The sequence below is a fragment of the Protopterus annectens genome, chromosome 4.part1 (assembly GCF_019279795.1).
Source record: "Protopterus annectens isolate FY-2018-M chromosome 4.part1, PAN1.0, whole genome shotgun sequence".
NCBI classification, from domain to species: Eukaryota; Metazoa; Chordata; order Ceratodontiformes; family Protopteridae; genus Protopterus; species Protopterus annectens.
The window spans coordinates 985940905-985963022 of NC_056734.1; the positions used below are offsets into that span (position 1 = coordinate 985940905).

Sequence of the window (22118 nt, forward strand, 5' to 3'; positions counted from 1 at the left end):
TCTGCACAGATCTTGGAAAGGTCCTGGAGATTTCCAAAACCAAATTTTCTTACCACCTCTCTGATTTGTAGAAAACTTGATTCCCATGGCAGAAAGGGTCTTTCCTTCTGGTTCGCTGTGGGTGTTTCTTTCACAGAGAGACCAAACAAAGATGTTCCATCAAAGGGAGCATTGATGAAAGATGCCTTGAAAAGCTCCACAAATTCACAAAGCCACATCCAGGCATGTCTCCTTATGGCAATCCCTGAACCAGCCTCCCGTTAGGTGCCTTCAGCTGAGTGAGAGATCAACCTCATGGATACATTGGAAATTGATGAAAAGAGTGGCCAGCTGAGAAGATGATCTTTTGAAATCCTCTGCAGACGTGGACTCAAAGAGAATTTGACAGTTATTTGATTAAATCTCTCTGTAGCCTTGTATAGTGTCATCATATAGTTAAGAGACCTCAAGCCGAATGTCACTGAGGCAAATACTTGCTTTCTGAATCTGTCCAGTGCATGTGGTGTGTGCACAGAGAAGCTTTGTTCTGCTAGCTCATTTTCAGTGGCTGCCACCACCACCATTGCATCTACAGAGACTCCACTGATCCAGTGAGGTTTACCTTTGGGAGGGGGGAGGGGCTAGGAATTTGTCAGGTTGACATGGTATTGGCCAAAAGAATCAGGGTTCCTTCCATGCCCTGAGAGACTATATCAAGAGGCTCATCTGTCGGGGGGGGGGGTCACCTAAGATATAGATAAGCTAGAACCAAAAGCCTCCATAAATATTGACTCCTTAGGAGAAGGAAGGATTATCTGAAGACCAACCCACCTATCTGCTCAAGGATCTGCAATACGTCCCCAACGGAGACATCATCAGGTGATGATCTGGGGAATCCTTCTCCTTCCCCTTCCTCGAAATCAGCATCTTCAGTGACAGATTCCAATACAGAATCTATGTGCCTCCTCTTGCAAATTATCTTTTGATGGACCTCCTCGAGGGGATGTCAGGGGGGAGGTGTCAGAAGGGATCCAAATGGAAGCTAGGCGGAACTAGCTATCCTTGTGGAATACATCTGATGGACTCAAGAGCTTGGAACCCAGAAGGGAATAAGGGGAGGATCCAAAGAAGATAGTCCAGATCTCTAGAATGAGAAAAGCCCTTTCCATAACCTTGAAGACAGACAGACCCACAGAAGTTGTGGCCATCCATATCAGAGAAGAGCATTTCACTACAGGTAGATTACAACTCCAACCAGATCCATACCTGGAGAGGAGGAAGGGAATCATAGCTGAGCTGCCCAGGGCTGAGGCTATAAGGGGCAGGAATGGCTCTGAGAACATCAAAGTAGATCCCAGCCACATGGATCTGATGCTGATGCTTGCGTTCCAGGACCCTGCTCTGATCCAAAGGAATAGGAGCAGATCTGGTTGGAGATGCTATCAGACTTGAGGAAGTAATTCTCTTCAGATCTGGCTCTGGAACTCTCAGAGCTATTGGATCCTGGGACTCTGAAACCAAAGGATGGATCAGAAAAGGAGACAGCGCTGTGTGAGTAGTAGCTGGAAGACTCTCAGATCCAACAGGCGATGGAGTCAATATGACCCTCATCAGGATCTAAGCTCTGAGGAACTTTATTATCATCCTATTCATGTCCACTTCTGAAAAACTTCCAGAGGACCTGGTGGATGATGTGGTTGACTGAGGCCTAGAATGCTTTTTGCATAAAAGGGGAATGGAGCATATGGGAGATCAGAGCCAAAAGAAACTCGGGTGAACAAGCTCTAGAAGTGTACGCATGATGTACTAAGTTTCAGATCTACGGACTTGGGATCTGTAACCTGAGCTGTATGCTGATATAATAATCAGATACAAAGTTTTAGGATCCAGAGTGTAAACTTTCAGGTCCAAAAAAGTTGGATCAAATATTTCTGAAACTTTAGGAGGCAATTTCAAAGTTGTTCTAGGGGACTTTGGTGGTGAACGATTCCTATGCTCCGAAGGAAATTTAGAGGTTTTACTGGGTGTTTGAGTTTCTGAAGAAAATGTAGTTGAGGAAGGGTGTAGACCCTTAAAGTGGTTGGCATAATGGTTAAGGTGTTTACCTAATAGACCCAAAGTAAAGGGTTTGATCCTCACTTAGTGCCTCCATGGTACAATGCTAGAGCACCAGACTCCAAAGAACAAGTACATGAGTTTGAGGTCTGAGGGCCCAAAGTATTCCTTTTAACCTATGTGACATCAACTAAACTTGCTGGAGAGAGAGATATGTCTCACAGACGTTGCCCCAACTTCGGAGTAAGCTTCCTATTTATGTTAAACAAAGCCCCTAGTTGGCCCTATTTAAGCGTAATCTGGATGACTGGATGGGTAAGCAGAAATTCACCTCCAGGGTTCCAGTGGTGTCCCATAGGTGCTTATTTTAGAGTCTGCTTGAACCAGACACGTTTAGGAACATGGGTTGAACTTGGTTGGGCTTGTAAGGGCCCTGAGGCCATTAGCCTAGTAACCTCCTATGATCCTATGATAAGTTTACTGCGTCTGCCAGCTAAAGCCCTTCTACTGAAAGCTGCACATATTGAGCAGTTTGTGTTCAAATGAGCTGCTCCAAAACAATACACACTCTCCTTGTGGGCATCTGAGTTAGGGATTTTGTGCCCACAAAAGTGCATTTTTTAAAACCTGCCGGCTTGTCAGCCATGACAATAGAAGGAAAGGACAATAGAGAAAAATTATAGAAAGAAGAAAACTACCGGCAATGTTAATTAAGAATTACCCTGTAAAGAAGGGTAAGAGGGACAAAATGAGTATAAAAAGAAAAAAATTACCAACTATGGTAACTTAAGAAATTACTATAAAATATAGTAACTAATCTAACACAGAAAAAGAAAGTGAAAAATTAAGAGGCAGGTTGTAGCAATAGAAGATGGAAATTTTAGAAGAGACAGAAACTTTCACTTACAAAAAAAAAAACAGTTGAAAAACTCAAAAAAACACTGCGAGAGAAGGACCATACATATGAGCACGATGGCAGCAAACAAGGTCTGCGGTATTAAGGATGGACTAGGGCATTATGTGTAAAGGGTAGAGCTTGAGAGTTGGATCCAAAGTCTGAAGTTTATGGCAGAGTCGGATCAGAGTTTCAGATCCATAACCCATTCGTTGAGGAAGAATGAAAAGGATAACATCAGATGCCAGTGATACACTGAGCGGTGTTCTAAGCTGTAACATTTAATTAGCTGTCTGATGCAACCAGGAAAAAATCCAAGAGGAAGCTGCAGCCAAAGGATACATAAAAGGAGAGAAGCCTTGGAGTAGTGCTAGCTTTCAAAGTGGATGAGAGGAATTTTTCAAGCCTTGTCCTTAATTCTGGAGCCCAACAATTCTGGAAAAGAAAAGAAAATAAATCAGACAGCCATGGCAGAACACTGTGTGTTTCTTATGCTTATTCATTTACAATGAATCAGATTTTCAGCTTATTTAATTTCATCTATTTTAGAGCTGAAACTGCAGATCAGAAAAAAATTTAAAATGACTATGCAAGAAATTCTGTCTCACATTGTTTCTAATAATGTTCTGCTAAAGCAGAACCAGTTTAATCACCTGTTACAAAATACAATTTATGCATGTGTAAAACGTTTATCAGAGCAATGTGCTAAAATGCCTAGCAATTAATCAGCTGAACCACACAAAAACTTTAAGATTTATAAAGAAAGATCAGGATTTTTCATGCTTACTGTAAAACAATGAGAACACACTGCTTGACCATGTGTATGGTGGTTTCAGTGATGGGGATTTGTATCATTTTTTGCAGTAGAAAAAATGTATTGGTATTTTCTGTGGGATCCCCGAAAATTCATAAAAGTCTGATTAATTCACATTTCAGACCTAAAATATTTGCCAGAGGCTCAAAAAATAAACATCTGGCATTACTTGTGGTCTTCATACAGAATAGCTTTATAAGAAAAAAATATATACTTTTATTTATATGATTCCCAGTGTTTTCTGAGTCAGTTTGGAAAATAAAATTAGATAACAATGAATAAACTTGCTTCTGGCCACTAATTACATTCAGACTCTTTACACTTGCATACTGAAAACTGAACTGAACGAGTTGCTTACATTAAAAGCTTCTTGGCAGAAAAAGCTAAATAGTGTCAGAGTCCATTTAATATGCCCCTTACCTGATAGTCTCCTGCTTTCCAGGGAAGGTACTTAAAATACCTGCCAGGAGTGGCAATGACTGCTGTGATTTCCTTTTGCAAATCACATTTTCGCACAATGGAGAATAACAGTATTGAAAGAGATGAATATTTTCAATAAAATTAAAATTTAAAAAATATAAAAACATTGTACTGATGACATTTTTTATTTTGTGGCCAGGTTCAATTTTTGAATTTGAGGCACTTTTAGAAGAATTAAACCTCAGCACTGACTTTTTTCAAATTTAGTGTTAATATCTCAGATCAGTAGGTGATGTTACTAAACACTCAGATCAGTTTTGAGAAATTTCAAGTACTCTATGATTCTAATTTTTTTGTAAACCCCTATTTTTTCGTGGGTGCCACCCTATGTTTCCTGACCACTTACATACCCTCAATCAGACTCAAGCCTATTCAATTCCAAGGGTTGCAGAGAACCCTTTTCACAGACTCCCTAAGGTGAGAGTTGTCTGGAGGGATCGTCATTCAAGACATCCAGTTGGGAGTGTGGCACTCATCAGCACTCAGGCAATGACAGTTTTGATGAATGACCCTAAACCTCTCCCCTGTACAGCACTGTGGGTATCTGTCACTATAGGGACCATTCATGCTCCTCTGACAGCTCATGTTGTGCTCCCACACAAGTAGCCATCAAGGGCTAATGTCACTGGCTCAGACAGTCATGTCTCCACTGTCACTATGTCAGCCTCTGCCAATCTCTGCCAGTATGACTCAATCCCTACCCTTCAGTAAGTATTGAGCCAGGCAGCAGTGACCAAGAATGGCAAGGACCCACCCCCTAGGATAGGCATGTTCATCCTGCTGTGCCATGCTGTCAAGCACCTGAGCCACTGACTGAGGCTGTGCTGCCTGAGCTTTTACTCTCTACACCACCAGTGCAGCTATAAACCACTTTTGTCACATCCTTTCTACTGAGTAACAGTCTTCCAATGTTTTTCAAGGCAATGCACCAAAAGACCAATTTACAAGATTGTTCCAACTATTACTGATCAGATCCTTTTACATGAGGTGCAGATACTGATCAATTTGTACACTGAGAAGGGTTATAACAATGAATGAGTGGAAGCTGTTGTGCATAATGCGACTGAATATCAAAACAATGACTTACATCCTGTTTGTTTTAGTGGTCTAGTCTTGCCTAGAGTTTATGCTAATGCAGCCATTACCCCCTTTTTCTCATTTTTTGCACATAGGGCTGGGATGTCACATCAACAGTAACCATAATCAAAAGCCAATGTTCACATTGCCAGGTGGCTAAAACCTGTCACGATTATTCTTTCATACCATACCCATGCATACGCACTCACACCTACACCCAATTCAGTGCATATAATTTAGTGAATCCACCAAGGGCAAGTCTTTAGAATGTGGGAGGAAGCCAAAGCAACCAGATAAAACCCATATGAACACACAAGGAGGGCATGTAGACTCCACAGAGAAGGCACCCCAGGCAACAATCGAACTGGAGAAACTCTTGCTTCAAGGTGACACTACCACCCACTGCACCACTGTGCTGTTCTCTTAACAGTTTATGCTAGAGTAAAAAAGATTTTATAAGGACTATGCAGTTGTCTTTAGAGGTGATTTAGACAGCATTAACACCATCAGTAACAACTGGTGCACACTTATGGGTAACAAGGACTTACCATGGATGCTTGGTAACACTCCTAAGTTTGTAAGTAATTGATCTTTAAATATAACAAGCTTTTCTGAATTCAAGGCACTTCAGCTAGTCCCAGAAAAGCCATGAAACCAATGGATGTGTTCCAATGTGGTTTCTGTGCTAGGGCACGTATACTGATGCTGAATCTCTCTTGAATCTTGGGCACATTAATAGGACATAATATACAAAAAGTCATTTTAGCTGCAACACGCATGGAGTTATATATAATGGAAGATGCAGTAGCTACAACTGTCACAGAATTTGAAATGAACACCTACAGGCAAGTAAATCAAAGAACATTTATGTACAATTAAATGAAAGAATAAGGCCAAACAGCTTTTATAAGCACTCAGTAGAATGCCTTAACTAGGAAAATATGTTTTTTATGGTTGGTGCTGTGGCAGCGTTGTCACCTCACAGTAAGATGCTGTCCGGTTCGATTCTCACTTAGAGCGTCTTCTGCATAGAGACATGCGTGAATGGGCGTACCTTCGTTGAAGGTTGTGCGTCAGGGCTGGTAACTCAGCATGTAAAAATCAACTACCAATCATTAACGGACCGGAGTTCCACTGTGGCGACCCTTAACTCGGAAAAGCCGAAAGACACAACAACATGGTTGATGTTGTGCCCTGGACAATTCTTTATAGCACAAGAGACTGTTGCAACAGATTATACTTGATGCAGGTCACTCCCCAGATTTGAAAAGAAGCATCAGTATTAAAAGTGCCCTTAAAATAGATACATTACATTTACTTATTTCATCAGCATAGAGATGTTTAAACACATTTTTAATCTCTTTTTGTACACACTCATGTACAGTTTTTATGCTGGATGGAACTGGTTGGCCCTTGACTTTATTATGCAAAAAAAGTGTTATTTAAACTGTGGGTTTTGTCATTATAAATGCTATGGTGAAGTCTCAGGGATTCTTGTGAGATAAAATAATTTAACTTTTTATAATAAATTTTGATATTCTGTTAAATAATTTTTTTTATTACATTAATGCCCACCATGAAATTGTAAGCAAGTGTAATATTCCAAAGCAATATGAGATGTGTAACTGTGGTGTGATGTTCACACTATCAAAAAAGCACTGCGCACGTAGCCAATGGCTTTACAGTGAAAATACACTTTTTTTTACCTTCTAACTGGTTAAGTAAGATCTGAAAAGGATATCCCTAGATTTCATTAATGTCTAAACTGAGTGTACAAACATAAGCATAACTCATACCTTCTTCCGCCTAATTTTAGGTTTCCTACTTATTTTCTTGCATACTTACAATGGATATAAACACCCCTGTTAAAATACCAGGTTTTTGTGATATAAAAAAATGAGACCTCAATAAATCATTTCAAAACTTTTCCCACCTTTAATGTGACCTATAACCTGTACAATTCAACTGAAAAACAAATCTGTTACGGGAAAAATATAAAAAAAATAAAAACATACAATAAGCTGATTGCATAAGTGTGCACGCCCTTAAACTAATACTTTGTTGAAACACCATTCTTGGGACAGAGTCTATCAGCGTGGCACATCTTGACTTGGCAATATTTGCCCACTCTTCCTTGCAAAAGCACTCCAAATCTGTCAGATTGCGAGGGCATCTCTTGTGCGTAGCCCTTTCTTCTGGTGAAGCCATTCTTTTGTTGATTTGGATGTATGCTTGGTGTCGTTGTCGTGTTGAAAGGTGAAATTCCTCTTCATCTTTCTAGCAGACGCCTGAAGGTTATGGGCCAAAAGTGACTGGCATTTGGAACCATTCATAATTCCCTCCACCTTGACTAAAGCCTCAGTTCCAGCTGAAGAAAAATAACCCAAAAGCATGATACTGTTGACAGACACCATGCTTCACTGTGGGGATGGCATTCTTTTGGTGATGTGAAGTGTTGTTTTTGCGCCAAATGTACCTTTTGGAATTGTGGCCAAAGTTCAATCAAGACCAGAGCACATTTTCCCATATGCTTTTGGGAGACTTGGTGTACTGTTTTGCAAATTTTAGCCAGGTGTGGATGTTTTTCTGTGTAAGAAAATACTTCCGTCTTGCAACCCTGCCCCATAGGTCAGACATATGGAGAATACGGGAGATTGTTGTCACATGTAGTTTACAACCAGTACTTGCCAGAAATTCCTGCAGCTCCTTCAGTGTTGCTGTAGGTCTCTTTGCAGCCTCCCTGACCAGTTTTTGTCTCGTCTTTTCAATTTTGGTGGGACGCCCAGTTCTTTGCAATATCATTGTTGTCCCATATTTTCTCCACTTTTTGATGACTGTCTTCACTGTGTTCCATGGTACATCCAATGCTGTGGAAAATTTTTTGTACCCTTCTCCTGACTGATACCTTTCAACAATGAGATCCCTCTGATGCTTTGGAAGCTCTCTGTGAACCATGGCTTTTGCTGTAGCTGGCAAGTGAGTAAATGTCTGGAAATTCCTAATAGGACAGCTGAACTTTATTTGGGGTTAAGCAGAGTCTCTAATTGATGACAGGTGTGTACCCAAGAAAACTGAATGTTGTAATTAAAACAAAAGGTGATCCAACAAAGTATTAGTTTAAGGATGTGCACACTTATGCAATCAGCTTATTGTATATTTATTTTTTATATTTTCCCGCAACAGAATTGTTTGTTTTTTAATTGAATTGTACAGGTTGTAGGTCACATTAAAGGTGGGAAAAGTTTGAAATGATTTATTGTGGTCTCATTTTTTTATATCACAAAAACCTGGCATTTTAACACGGGTGTGTAAACTTTTCATATCCACTGTATGTGACTGAGTCAAGAATGTAAAAAAAGTTACAAAAGGAAAGCTGGTGGTGGAATGCAGAAGACCAGGAAGTCATCAAAAGAAAGGAGTGCATGAAAAAGTGGGAGATACAAAAGATGGACTAGGCTAAAAAAAAGGGAGCACTGGTTTGCTAACAAGGAGACAAAGAGAAGAGTTTCAAAAGCAAAGAACACGGTATCTGAGGCACTCTACCAGCTAGAGGAAAGCGACTTGGTAGATAGCATAATTAAATACGATCATGTTACGAGGCAAAGACAGAAAGATAAACAAGACAGTCATCAGGCATACCAGCAACAACCTACTCAGCAGCCCACAGAAAATCAAAGGCAGATGGAAGGTATACTTTCAACAGCTACTACACACACACAAAAAAAAATAGAAGCAATACTATCCCAGACACAGCCTACAATGACAGAAGAGTCGGCCACCCTTGAGAAAGTAAGAACAGCACTATGAAAAATGAAGTCAGGGAAAACAACAGACTCATATGAGGTCACAGCAGATATGATCAAGATGTTGGGCGAGACAGGGAAGAAATGGCTCCTAAGGGTACTCAAAGCAGTATAGAAAGAAAGCCACTTTCCAAATGACTGGAGAATAAGCATACTAATGCCAGTGTACAAGGACAAAAGGGGGCATCAACTACTATGGGGGCAGTACAGAGGTATGACACTCCTGCCACACTGCATGAAAGTTCTGGAGGGAGTGACTGATAAATGAAAATGCAGAATAGTAGAGAGTATGATGGCAGTGGAGCAGTTAGGATTCAGATCAGGATGAAGCACAACTGACTCAATGTTTTCAGTAAGATAGACAGCTGAGAAGAAAGAAAAATCCAACTGGGCATTCCTAGACTTGGAGAAAACATACAACAAGGTTCCAAGAAAGCTGATTTGGCCGGTTGTGGGGTGGCCTGTAGTCTTAGAAACATTGGCAGAATTAAAGCAGGCTATGACAAGGATCCAATGACTCAAATATGAACAGTGTTCTGTCTTACAGAGGGGTTCCCAGTGGTAGTAGGCATGCATTAGAGTTCAGCTCTGAGCCCACTGCTGTTCATACTAGTGACAGACTGATTCAGCAAACAGGCTGGTGGGACAAACCAACAAAGTTGCAGCAGGCAAATGATGTGGCATTACAGGCAGACTCTGAGGAACAACTTCAGTAAAGGACATGGGACTGGATTGCAAAACTGAAGATACACGGGATAAAACGGAGTACAGATAAGTTGTAATGGCAGTAAATGGGGGACATGAGAAGAAGCTGTGAATTGAGATTTAAGGGAAAATGGTTGAGGAGAAAAGTTTGAATGAAGTCAAAGCTAGAATCAGAGGGGTTGCAGCCAAGTGGCACAGTGTCAAGGGTAGTGTATTATAGAAGAATGCCAAATAAGCTGAAAAGTAAGGTGTATAAGGTAGAGCAGTTGAGGAAGCCAGAGGTGATGCAGATGAAGTGTTAAGAGACAGGTGGTAGAATGTAGACTACAGGACAGACAAAGAAATAAGGACATCAGTACAGAAGCCCAGGTAGCTCCAATTGCAGAGAAGGTCAAAGAGAACAGATTACAGTGGTTATGGCACAAGAGCAGAAAATAATCTGGTGAATAAGATGTGGGGCAGAAAGGACAAATGCAAGAGTAATAGAATGTATCCAGCAAAGAGGTGGACTGTGTGAGAGAAGACCTGTGACAGTCAGGCATGACTGTCGAAGAAGGTGGGAGAGCAGCACTGAATCAAAAGACAGCAGCAGTTGGCATGACACCCCAATCTCATGCAAAGGATGGGAAAAAGGGGGTGGAGGATGATGATGGTGATGCTGATGTGACATCTCAATTTCATGTGCAAAAATGGGAAAAAGTGGAGTTAAGGGTGAATGGATGGATTTTACATCATACCATGGTGGTGTTGCAGTAGCGTTGTCGCCTCATAGTAAGACGTTGTCCTGTTCGATTCTCAGCTAAAGCGTCTTCTGTGTGGAGACATGCGTGAATGGGCGTACCTTCGTTGAAGGTTGTGCGTCAGGCCTGACAAGTCGGTACATAAAAATCTACTGCCAATCATTAGCAGACCAGAGTTCCGCTGTGGCGACCCCTAACCGGGTAAAGCCGAAAGATACAACAACCTTAGTTCTGTCTATTTTCTGTGAATATGAAGACAATGAAGCAACATTTCTCTCTAATTCTCCACAGCTTCATAAAGAACTGAAAGTTGCAACATCTGGTTAAGGCTTTTGACAGTATCTGTTTTAAGAATAAATCAAGTTTAAAAATGCCTTTCAGAGGGGCAGATAAAGATAAGAAAAAGCTACAGGATCACAAATTCTTTTTGAATATTTAACAGCTACCACTATCAAAAATACTTCTGATAAAAGCTATTTTAAGCAAAAAGCAGCTACTGTTTCAAACGAGTCACTTTCTAAATCACAGCACTTGGCTGCCATGCTGAATTTGGAGGTTTTAACAAAATCCCCAAGATAAACCCTAACAGGTTCTGTCTTTGCTATTAAGTAATTTCAACTTAATGAAACACTGACACAGTGAACATGTGCACATACTTGAGCACAGGACAGCTTTTAAATGACGGGCTGACTTAGGTAGGTTAAAAGCTTCTGCGATCAGGACAAAGCACAAGGAAAACATGCTATTTTGTACAAGTCTTCTTGGTAGAAGGGTTTTCAGTGGCTTCTAAAATGTCAATAAAATATACAGTCAAGTCAGTTAAGAGAACCATCACTGAAGAAAATTCAAATGATTAATCTTGACTTTGCACATTGCTAATCTACTGTGAAGAGAAACAGGGAGCACTTACCACTAGGGATTGAACAAAGGAATGTACAGACACATATGTGAAGTTTTAGTAGCCCATCAAGAGAAGGACTCTTGCAGCCACGTAATCCAAAGTTAAGTGTACATTTTCTACATCATCTTAAAATCAACAGAGAAATACCAACACTAAAGTAAAAATCTCACACAGATGAAAATACCCCATCAAACTACACAACTCTGGGAAAGTCAGAAAAGAGGGCAACTTCATGGTGAGGGTCAGAGAATATAACTACTTTTGAGTGTGTTTCCCTCTTTCAGACATTCACTTTCTAGGGTAAGAGCAGATATGCTCTTCTAGCAGAACATGCACACTCCTACTCACCAACATCAGTCAATGTAAGACTTTTTTGTCTCAAAAAGCAAAAGGTCTCCCCCTCCACAAAGTTACTACCTGTTTTACGCTTATGCTCCCTTCAGTACTAGATAAAACATGGTCCATATAAAAGTATCATTAGTCCATGAAATCTTCAAGTTTTCCCAACAGAACATTTAAAATGAATGCCAACTGCAAAAGTGCAGTCAAAGATCTACATTTTATAGCATGTAGATTATGAAAAAGACAAAAAACAAATCAAAAAGAATGGTAGAGCGTTTTCATTATGAATCTCTGATGTCTCAAATTGTACGATAAATACATAGCAAAAGGTGCATTACATTCAATAATGGATCTGATAATATATGATTAAAGGGGAATTATGACTTCTGTGATGACCGTTCCCTGGCCCAGCAATCAAGGAGCCTCAATCCTCACCACTAACACCAGGGAGGGCATCTCATATAAGAGGAAAGGGTAACAAATACACACAGTAAAGTACAATTTCCCTTAAGTGCACACAGCGATCACAGTCAGTCTGGGGCTGGTTGCTCCCTTGCTCTCCAGGTCCCCAGTAAGACTCAGCTCACTGGCTCAGCTATAGGGACCAGATTTCACCCTAGCTGGCAAGCTAACCTCCAGAACCCTCTCTGTCCCGTCAGTGCTTCATGTCCCTGTCCAGGTAGCGGACACACCACACAAACTTTGAAATAAGTATTTATACAACTTCACAGACACTCCTGGGAAAGGCTGACACAGATTCTCCAGCTGTGCCCCTTTACCCAGACTATAGGGTAGTAATTTCTGCCACCACCAGCTAATACTTATCAGCTACCCAAAGGCCCTTAAAAGGGTATCCAATTATTACTGTGCAATACTATTATCCAATTGGTAATGCGACTATTCAGTCTAAGGCTTATTAGAGCGGCTTATTACAATAAATTCTATAAATATGCAATGTACTCTACAGCTTACTTATCTCTACACAAACCAGCCACAGGTAGGTTTTTAAAATATTTAATAATAAATAATTAAAACACAGGACAATACTACTACAACACAGTGATATCTAAGAGTTCAGAGATTACACAGAAACTTAAAACAATACAGTAGGAAAGTTCAGATATAACAGAAAAACACTTGTCTAACTTTCTTCTACGTTCCTAGCTATTGCTACAAGAAAACATATTTCTAAGACACTACTTACGTAAGATAACAGGCAGAGTGCTGATAAGTTTGACATCAAGATCAAAATGCACCACAGCCTCTCTCTGAACAATAGTTTATAAACTCACTAACAAACATCTTTGCTAGGCCCTCCCAAATTACATCATTTTGACACTTAGGTTTTCCCAGTTGTTGTTGTTGTCTTTCGGCTTATCCCGGTTAGGGGTTGCCACAGCGGAACTCCGGTCCGCTAATGTTTGGTAGTGGATTTTTACATGCCGAGTTACCAGCCCTGACGCACAATCATTTTGACACTTAGTCTGGAGTTCCCAGGCCAACAAACTGCATTATTTAGCAATCTAACACCTGCTCAGGAAACTACAACAATAAAAGACATTTCACATGTACACTCTAGCAATTATTCCTTAAGTTAAGACAATGGAAAGAATGTGTTCAGCCAGCCACTTCGGTACCACTATTTAGATAATTTTAACTTCAAAGGACATTTGAAATGCTTGGCTTAGTTTTCCTTACAGAAAATGGCAATGTTGCAACAACCTTGAAGTTCACATTTTACAATGTTTTTTTTCATTTAAGAACACAAGCCTGTATTTTACATTTATATATACAAATGATGGAATTATGTATCAAATTCTATTTGACTAGGCTGGCAGCCTAAGCCCATCTTTCCCCAATCTTCAGAACTTCTTTGGATCTAATGGAGGTGCCTTTGAAAATTAGACGGGCCAGATAAAAGGCTTTCCAAACTGCTGTGGAGACATGATGGTCAAATGATAAGGAAACATCAAACAAGAGTACCCAGATCCCTTACAAACAGTGCATACTTGTAGGTGTGCATTTCCTACACTGTAAGTGAAACTGTTTTCTTTACCAAAATGAAATATGCTGCATTTTTTTTACATTTAATTTGAGACCAGTGTCCTTGAACCAATTGCTAGCATGGGCTAAGCCATGCTGGAGCAATTGTATGTCAGTTGAATATCAACACCCAATCTATAGTTATCTTTAAACTTAGTTAATCATAGGCCAGAAGTGCTGGCCTATAGGCCTGAGAAATATATGCCGAACAGGACATGGCCCAAAACTGAGTTCTGTGGTACACCACCTGCAATGGTTTTGCTTTCTGAAGTGGCACCTGCCACTCTAACCACATGGACTCTCTCAGGCAACCAGTTAGCTATCCATCGCACAATATAACTGTATAAATAGCCATTTTAATAAAAAAATAAAATAAATCTATGCATCACTGATACTATTAGCCATAGTTATTATTACTATCATTATTATTGCTGTATCTGTTATTGTTGTTAATGCATTGAATATTGCATGCATTGTGTTTATGTTACCGTGCCGTGATTGCATTTACTAATTCTGCTTTCATATATGGCTGTTTATTAATCTTGCTGTTTTCTGGCATATCATGTGACAAAAATACTGTAAAATATGTAGGGCATTTAGAAATTGCATCCTGGTTCAAACTAAAGACATGCAATTAAAGTTTATTTTCTTAGCAAAGAAGCCTCTGGAATGTTTAGAAAATGGAAGTTATACATTCATCATAACAGATCTGTGTTGTTCTATTTTTGTCTGGTTCGATGAATGGGACTTGGATCCAGCCTCAGCACCTTTAAACATTTGGATCCAGAAGTCCGACTCCTCCCCTACCTATAAATTTTCTTCCATCCCCAAATTACCTCAAACTGAGTTTAACTAACATAAGAACATATGTATCTGGAAAAAAAGAACTCCAATTAAAAAGGGCATGGTTCATACAACAATAGGGAAAGGGAGGGTCCCATGAAAAGAACAGAGTGAATCAGCCTGTTGAGGTGTGCATTAGCAAGGCTCCCAAAGAGTACTTCCCACTGTTCGAGGACCAGAAGGTGATAATTTGGAAGGGGGAGGGAGGGATTTTGAACCAGACAAAAATAGGGCAGCATGGATCTATCAATATGGTGAGCACATAACTTTCATATCAAATGCTCTCCACTTTCATCTGATTCAACAAATGGGACAGATTCCCTAGTTACATAATGGTCTGAGTGCAGGAAGTTTCTGAGAACAGCAGAGCCAAAGGAGGAATAAGCTCTGGACTGTGCATCCATTTTACAGTGAGGCTCAAACGTTTGTACAGTAGACCAAGTAACAGCTGCACAAATCTCATAAATTGAGAAATTATGTTGAAAAACTGTGGAAGTTGCCACTGCTCGTCAAACATGCTCTCTGTTTCTTAGTTAAGGATAACCCCAAACTGTCACAAACAAATGTAATACAGTTTGGCAGCCATCCTGAGAGAGTATCTTGAAGACATTCCGTCTCAGTTTTGTCTTGGATAATGCATAATTGGTCTGATTTCCTTAAGTTCTTAGTTCTATGCAAGTAAGGCCTATGCTGCCTGTAGACAGCAAGTGAAGTGTGTATGGAAAGAAAACAAGATTAACAGATTGATTTGTGCTGAATTCAGATGCCACCTGTGCAATAAAGGAGATTTGCGGTTTCAGAAAGACACTGTCTTTATTAAAAGACAGATATGGTGGCTTACATGAGACAGCCTGTAACTCTGTAAATTGTCTTAGGAGAAGTAACTGCCACCAAAAAGATGGTCTTCCATATCAAGAAAGTACAGTTTTGTACCTACCATAAATGTAGATGTCCGATAGATATGCAACTGCAGTCCTGACATATGGGTTGTCCTGCCTCAGGCAGCCCTTCGGTCGGCCGGATTCCAAAGTCTGGGTCCGGCGTCTGCTGATGTCGCCTCCTCCCCGACGTCAGAGCGGCTGGGGTATAAAGGCATCAGCCGACGCCGTCTTCTTCAGTGTTTCTTGCCCCAGATGCCAGGTGCCCTCCAAGGAAGGCTAAATTTTGTGAATGGATAAACAAAAAATACAGACATGCACAACAGTAATAAACAGATACACCATAACAGATATCCCCAGCTTATAGGAAAGGGGGTGAATGGACCCAAGGGAAAAAACAGAGGGGTAGGAGGGAGGGAAAACCTGACTGCAGTTGCATATCTATCGGACATCTACATTTATGGTAGGTACAAAACTGTACTATGTCCTTCAAGAATGCAACTGCAGTCCTGACATATGGGTTGAATACCATAGCCAAGCTGGGGGTGGTAGGACTAAGCAAGAGATGGTGTAGCTAGAAGGCCCTGCAGGACAGCCGAAGCAAAGCCTGCTCGGGATCTGGAGTATAATGGCAGGTTGTAGTGTTTGGTAAATGTATGCATGGAGCTCCATGTAGCAGCCTCTAGAATATCTTTTGTAGCCACTCCTCTTAGAAAGGCTGTGGATGTGGCCATAGCTCTGGTGGAGTGTGGTCTAATATTAGCTGACACACTTTTTCCATGGAAGGAGTTACAGAATCTGATGCAGTGTCCAATCCATTTTGAGATAGTTTGTTTGGTGACCGCCTTTCCTTGCGCCCCAGCAGCATAGGCTACAAACAGTTGGTCAGACTTCCTGGTAGACTTTGTTCTGTCCAAGTAGTAGCGTAGTTGTCTGTGAATGTCTAAAGTATGCAACAGCCTTTCCCCTTTATTTTGAGGGTTAGGAAAGAAAGTAGGCAGGTGAATTGCTTGGTTTAGAGACACTCTGGATATCACCTTAGGCATGAAGGAAGGATTGGTCCTAAGGGAAACTCTGTCCTGATGAAAGATGAGAAAAGGAGGAACTGCCATGAGGGCCTGTATCTCCGAGACTCTTCTTGCTGAGGTGACTGCCAACAGGAAAAACGTTTTCCAAGAGAGAAATTGCATTTCTGAAGATGCTGCTGGTTCAAAGGGAGGAAGAGTTAATTTTTCCAAGACGTAATTGAGGTCCCATGCAGGAATTGGTTGTTTCCTTGGAGGTTTGATATTCTTTATACCCCTTAGAAACTGTCTTAGCAAGGGAAGCGAAAACACAGGTGGATCACAGTTGTAATGTGCTGAGATAGCTGAAGTGTGGATTTTGATGGAAGAGTATGAGAGGCCACTGTGAAACATTTCTGCCAAGTATTCTAATATCTGAGGAATGTTCATCAGTGATGCATCCTGGCCCTTGTTGACATTCCAGATGATGAATCTCTTCCATTTGGCCGAATAGGTTTTTCTGGTGGAAGGTCTGCGTGCCTCCAGCAAAATTTCCTAAACTGTTTTGGAGAGGGAGTCATGGGTCCCAATCATGGAACTCTCCAAGCTGTCAGCTTTAAGGTTTGCAGGTTCTGATGAACAGTCTTGTAATTGTGTTGAGTCAGGAGCTGAGGCCATAGAGGCAAGGGCCACGGTTTGGTGTGAGTTATGCTCAGTAGCAGTGGATACCAGTGTTGCCTTGGCCAGTCTGGAGCTATCAGGATTCCTCTTGGTTGATCTGCCTTGATCTTCAGTAACACCTTGGTGAGTAAAGGTAGAGGAGGGAATGCATAAATTGTTAGGGCATTCCAGCTGAAGGAAAGAGCATCCGTTCTCCAGGCTAGAGGATGGTGCATCCTTGTGCAAAACCTTTCCAGATGATGATTGAGATGAGATGCAAAGAGGTCTATGTCTGGTCTTCCCCATGCAGTTGTTATTTGTGTGAATATGCGTGGGTGTAGCATCCATTCGTGTGGATCCAAGAAATTTCTGCTCAACCTGTCTGCCAGAACATTGTCTTTGCCCGGAACAAACTGGGATTGCAAGTAGATGTTCAGTTTCAGGCAGTTTTCCCAAAGAGTCATTGTTAGTCTGCAGAGGGGGTAGGAATGAGTGCCCCCTTGTTTGTTTATGTACCACATGACCGTGGTGTTGTCTGTCCTTATTAGCAGATGACCTTGCTGAAGAGATGTTCCAAAGGCTTCTATTGCATGTATCACTGCCAAAATCTCCTTTTGATTTATGTGCTGATGCATTTCCTTGGGAGTCCATTGCCCTTGAATGCATCTGCCGTACATGTGCGCCCCCCATCCATGGTTTGAGGCGTCTGTTGTAATAGTTTGAGTTGTTGGAGCTTTGTTGAAAGGCATGCCTTCGTTTAAGTGACTTGCTTGAGCCCACCACAAAAATTCCCTTTGCAGGCATGGAATGAGTGGTGTTATGTCTTCCAGGTTGTGGTTGTGTTGAGACCACAAGCTTTTTAGGTACCATTGCAGTTTTCTCATGTGTAGTCTTGCCAGAGGGATTAGAAGAATGCAAGATGCCTTGAACCCCAGGGCCTGCAGGGTTTTCCTTGCGGTCAGGTGGGTTAATTTTGCTAGGCTTTTGAAGTAATCTGTTAAATGCTCGTTTCTCCTCTGTGAGGAAGGCCATTTGTAGCTGTGTGTTCAGCTTTGCTCCTAGAAAAATAATCTCTTGGGATGGCAGCAATCTTGATTTTTGCATGTTGACTGTGTATCCCAAAGCATGCAGCAATTGAATGACATAATCCAAGTGTTTTATCAAGGTTTGTTTGCTGTTTGCTTGAATGAGGCAGTCGTCCAGGTAAGGGTATATTTTTATCCCCTGGAGTCTGCAATGTGCCATTACTGATGCCAGGCATTTCGTGAATACTCTGGGCACAGTAGATAAGCCAAACGGCAATGCTGAGAATTGATAGTGCTCTGTTCCTGCAAGAAATCTGAGGTATCTTCTGCAACTGTGTCTGATAGGGACATGCAGGTATGCCTCCTTGAGGTTCCAGAGTAACCAGCCAACACCCCTTGCCCAGCATGGGAAGAAGTTGCTGTAACGTCAGCATCTTGAATTTTGGCACCATGAGAAAAGTATTTAGAACTGACAAGTCCAAAATAGGCCTCCATTGCTTTTCTTTTCTTGGAACAAGGAACAGTCTTGAGTAAAATCCCTGGCCTTGTTCCTGTGGAGGAACCTTCTCTATTGCTTTTATTTGTAACAGCTTTGAGACTTCTCTGAGTGCCTCTGCCCTTTGATTTTGTGGCAGGTTTGGCATGCCTTGTCCTGTTGGTAAAGTATGGAAGTGGAACCTGTAACCTCTGTCTATTATGTCCAGAATCCAATTGTCCTTTGTTATAATGTGCCAGTTTCTTGAGAATAGAGATAATTTTCTGCCTAGAGGTGCTTCTCTTTGTGCTTTGGTAGGCGGAGTGATAGGTAAGTCATTGTGATTGTTCCTGTGGTGCAGGTGAACTACCTGTGCCACTTCTTTGATTTTGAGGTTGCCATTGGCGGCCCCTGTAGGAGCCTCGGTATTGCCCTCTACCTCGAGCATGCCTGTTCTTTCCCCTTTGAAACTTGTCTGAGTCTGGAAAGGACCACTTCTTTGAAGGCCAATTCCTGCTGAATCTGGGTGGCTGGACCTGGAGGAAATCCTTTACTGTCTGTACTGATTTTGTCTTCTCCTCAATAGACTTCAACACATCCTGAGCATTAGCACCAAATAGCTTCTGTTTATCCAGAGGTGTGTCCAGGAGCTTTACTTTAACATGATCCGGCAGTGGCTGCTCTTTCAACCAAGCATGTCTACGGATAACAGCCCCTGTCATAGCTGCCCTACATGAAGCTTCCAATGCATCATAACCACACTGAAGAAAATGGTTGCTAACCTGCTGAGAATTATGAACCAAATCCTGCAATGCCTTTCTATCTATAGGCTCAGGAGAGGCTAGTTTTTTTCTGCAAATCATCCAGTAAATAATCTTGGTACTTAAACATATGAAAAAGGCAGTTAAGTGACCTCATGGCAAGGGTGGTAGAGGTATAAACTTTTTTACCCCATCTCTCCAGGGACCTTGCTTCCCTGTCAGCTGGAAGTGGATTTTTGGCCGAGGAGGAAGCCACTCCTTTGGGGCCCTGTGAAATAGTTTCTAGATCCACAGATTTGGCCTTACAGAAATGCTTGTGAGAGTCAGGGACCCTGTAATATCTGTCTGGCTTGACAGGAGCAGGAGGGAGAGAATCAGGGGAAGCACTGGAGTCTGAGAATACATCATCCAGAACATCCAAAACTGGAGGGATAGCCAAAGGTCTGTGCTGGGGTAACTTGAGGAAGGTATGAAGCCTTTTCCTAGAATCAGAAAATTCCTGACCCTGCCACTTAAAATGTTCTCTCATGGAGTGGAGGACTTCACCGAAAGAAAAATCCTCCGGAGGAGAGGCTGAGGGTATTGATTCCTCAGCATCAGAGTCCTCATAGGCTTGGAAGGATTCTTCTTGGGTGTCTGAATGCTCTGAATCCCCAGAGGCTTCATCTGAAGAGAGGTTGTCTGCCTGCTCAGTTCTAGGCCTTTTTTCTGCAGGTGGCTGAGAACCTCTGTCTGGATGGGGCTGAGACCCCCTGATAAGAGAGATTAGATCTGCAGCAAGAGACATAATCTGTCTATCAGAAGAAGGGGCCTGTGAGGTAGGTTTAGGATGGGCCTTGGCCTGGCTGGCGGCCTTAGCACGTGCAAAGGCCTTGATGGACATGGATACAGGAGGCCTAGCTGCCCCACGTGCAGGGGTAACCTTGTCCACAGGAATGGTGTCGGGTAGATCGAGAACTTCGGTTTCTGGGGGAAAATCAACAACCGGCACCGGTGTAGTCTCCGAGACTGAAGAGCGTGGTAACGAGGTGTCGTCGGCCTGGAGCGGTTGAATAATCACTTATGAAGGGGCTGAAGCACTCGCGGAGGGCTTAGGAGTAGTATCGGTGGAAGACGCGGGCCAAGGGTGCCAGTCCCAGTCCTTACGTTTTTTGGTAGTTTGTGCTGTCGGTTGTTCCGACGGCATGATGTAAGCGTAGGATTCGCCAAAAAAGTTTTCGGCAAATTCTGCCCGGCACCTGAGAGTGCGCTTATTAAAGCAAGCACAGGCAGCACAGGCTGAGACGTCGTGGTCTGGGCCCAGGCAAGGGAGGCAGTAAGAATGGAAGTCCTTATGAGGTATTTGTTTACCACAAGACAAACAATTATTAACTTTCTCAATTTGTTCTGACTTCGGCTGAGGCAAGAAAAAATGTTCCCCAACGGGGTACTTAGGTTTTTAGATGACTTCATAACTGAAAACACAGGAGCTGACCGACCAGCACTTGTGAACTGCTTCTGCTTTGGGCACCGCGCGGCAAGAAAGACTGAAGAAGACGGCGTCGGCTGATGCCTTTATACCCCAGCCGCTCTGACGTCGGGGAGGAGGTGACATCAGCCGACGCCGGACCCAGACTTTGGAATCCGGCCGACCGAAGGGCTGCCTGTGGCAGGACAACCCATATGTCAGGACACAGTTGCATTCTTGAAGGACATCTTTAAATCTGCAGAAGCTGCTAGCTCAAAAGGAGGTAGAGTGAGAGGCTGAAGCATCACCATAATCTCTCATGGAGGAGCAGATTCCCATATAGGGGGCCAAAGAAGGAGAGTATATCTAAGAAAGGACTTAGACATTTTTAAAGCTGCTATGGGAGTCTCATTATAGCCTATATGAAAATTGGAAATGGCTGCAAGTTGTACCATGACTGTGGAAAAACTACAACCTTTCTAGAACAATTCCAACAAAATCTCTAGAATGGAAGGAAGGGACATAGGAAAAAGGGTCTAACCCCTTTGTTGTAGCTCAAAAGTAAATCATTTCCATTTGTATTTGATATACTCTCTTGGTGCTAGACTAGGATATGAACTACATTTTCTAAAAACCTGGCATCTATGGCCACAGCTTGAATTGGAGCAACCAAATGGTAACTTTCAGGATCTCTAGACCTGGGAGAGGATGTCCAGATGGACACACAGAAGATGAGGTCCGGCCTGTAAGCCACCTTCCAAGTTGGACATACCAGATGAGACCAGAGGTATGGGAATCTGACTTGTCAAGGCCAGTATGGGGGAATGAGGATCCCTTTCACCTTGCATCTTCTGAATTTCTGAATGAATTTCAGAATCAAGGGGAAAAGAAGAAAAAGCATAAAAGAATCCAGTGGCCAACTGTAGACCAGAACATTCCTTGGTGATTGACCTGCGGAGGGATTAGGCAAGATAACTGCTGCACTTGTTCAGGTAGAATGCAAACAGGTCTAACTGATGGACCACTCGTGACGCAAAATAATGTCTACTAAACCTGTCCGCTAGTACACTGGATGTCCCTGGTATATATATTGTCAGCAGAAAGTGACAGGAAGACACTGCCCATTACCACACACTCATCACTTCTTGACATAAGGAGTAAGATTGGTTCCACCCTGCTTGTTGTTGCACC

General features: G+C 42.0%; 1 protein-coding gene across 1 annotated transcript in view; it reads right to left on the reverse strand.

Annotated features, from left to right (window-relative positions):
• ARMC9 (armadillo repeat containing 9) overlaps positions 1-22118 on the reverse strand; it is a 3277521-nt gene that overhangs the window by 2328138 nt on the left and 927265 nt on the right. The window contains 1 exon segment of the mRNA XM_044070688.1: positions 3272-3364. Within this exon segment, the coding sequence (XP_043926623.1) occupies positions 3272-3364 (93 nt within the window).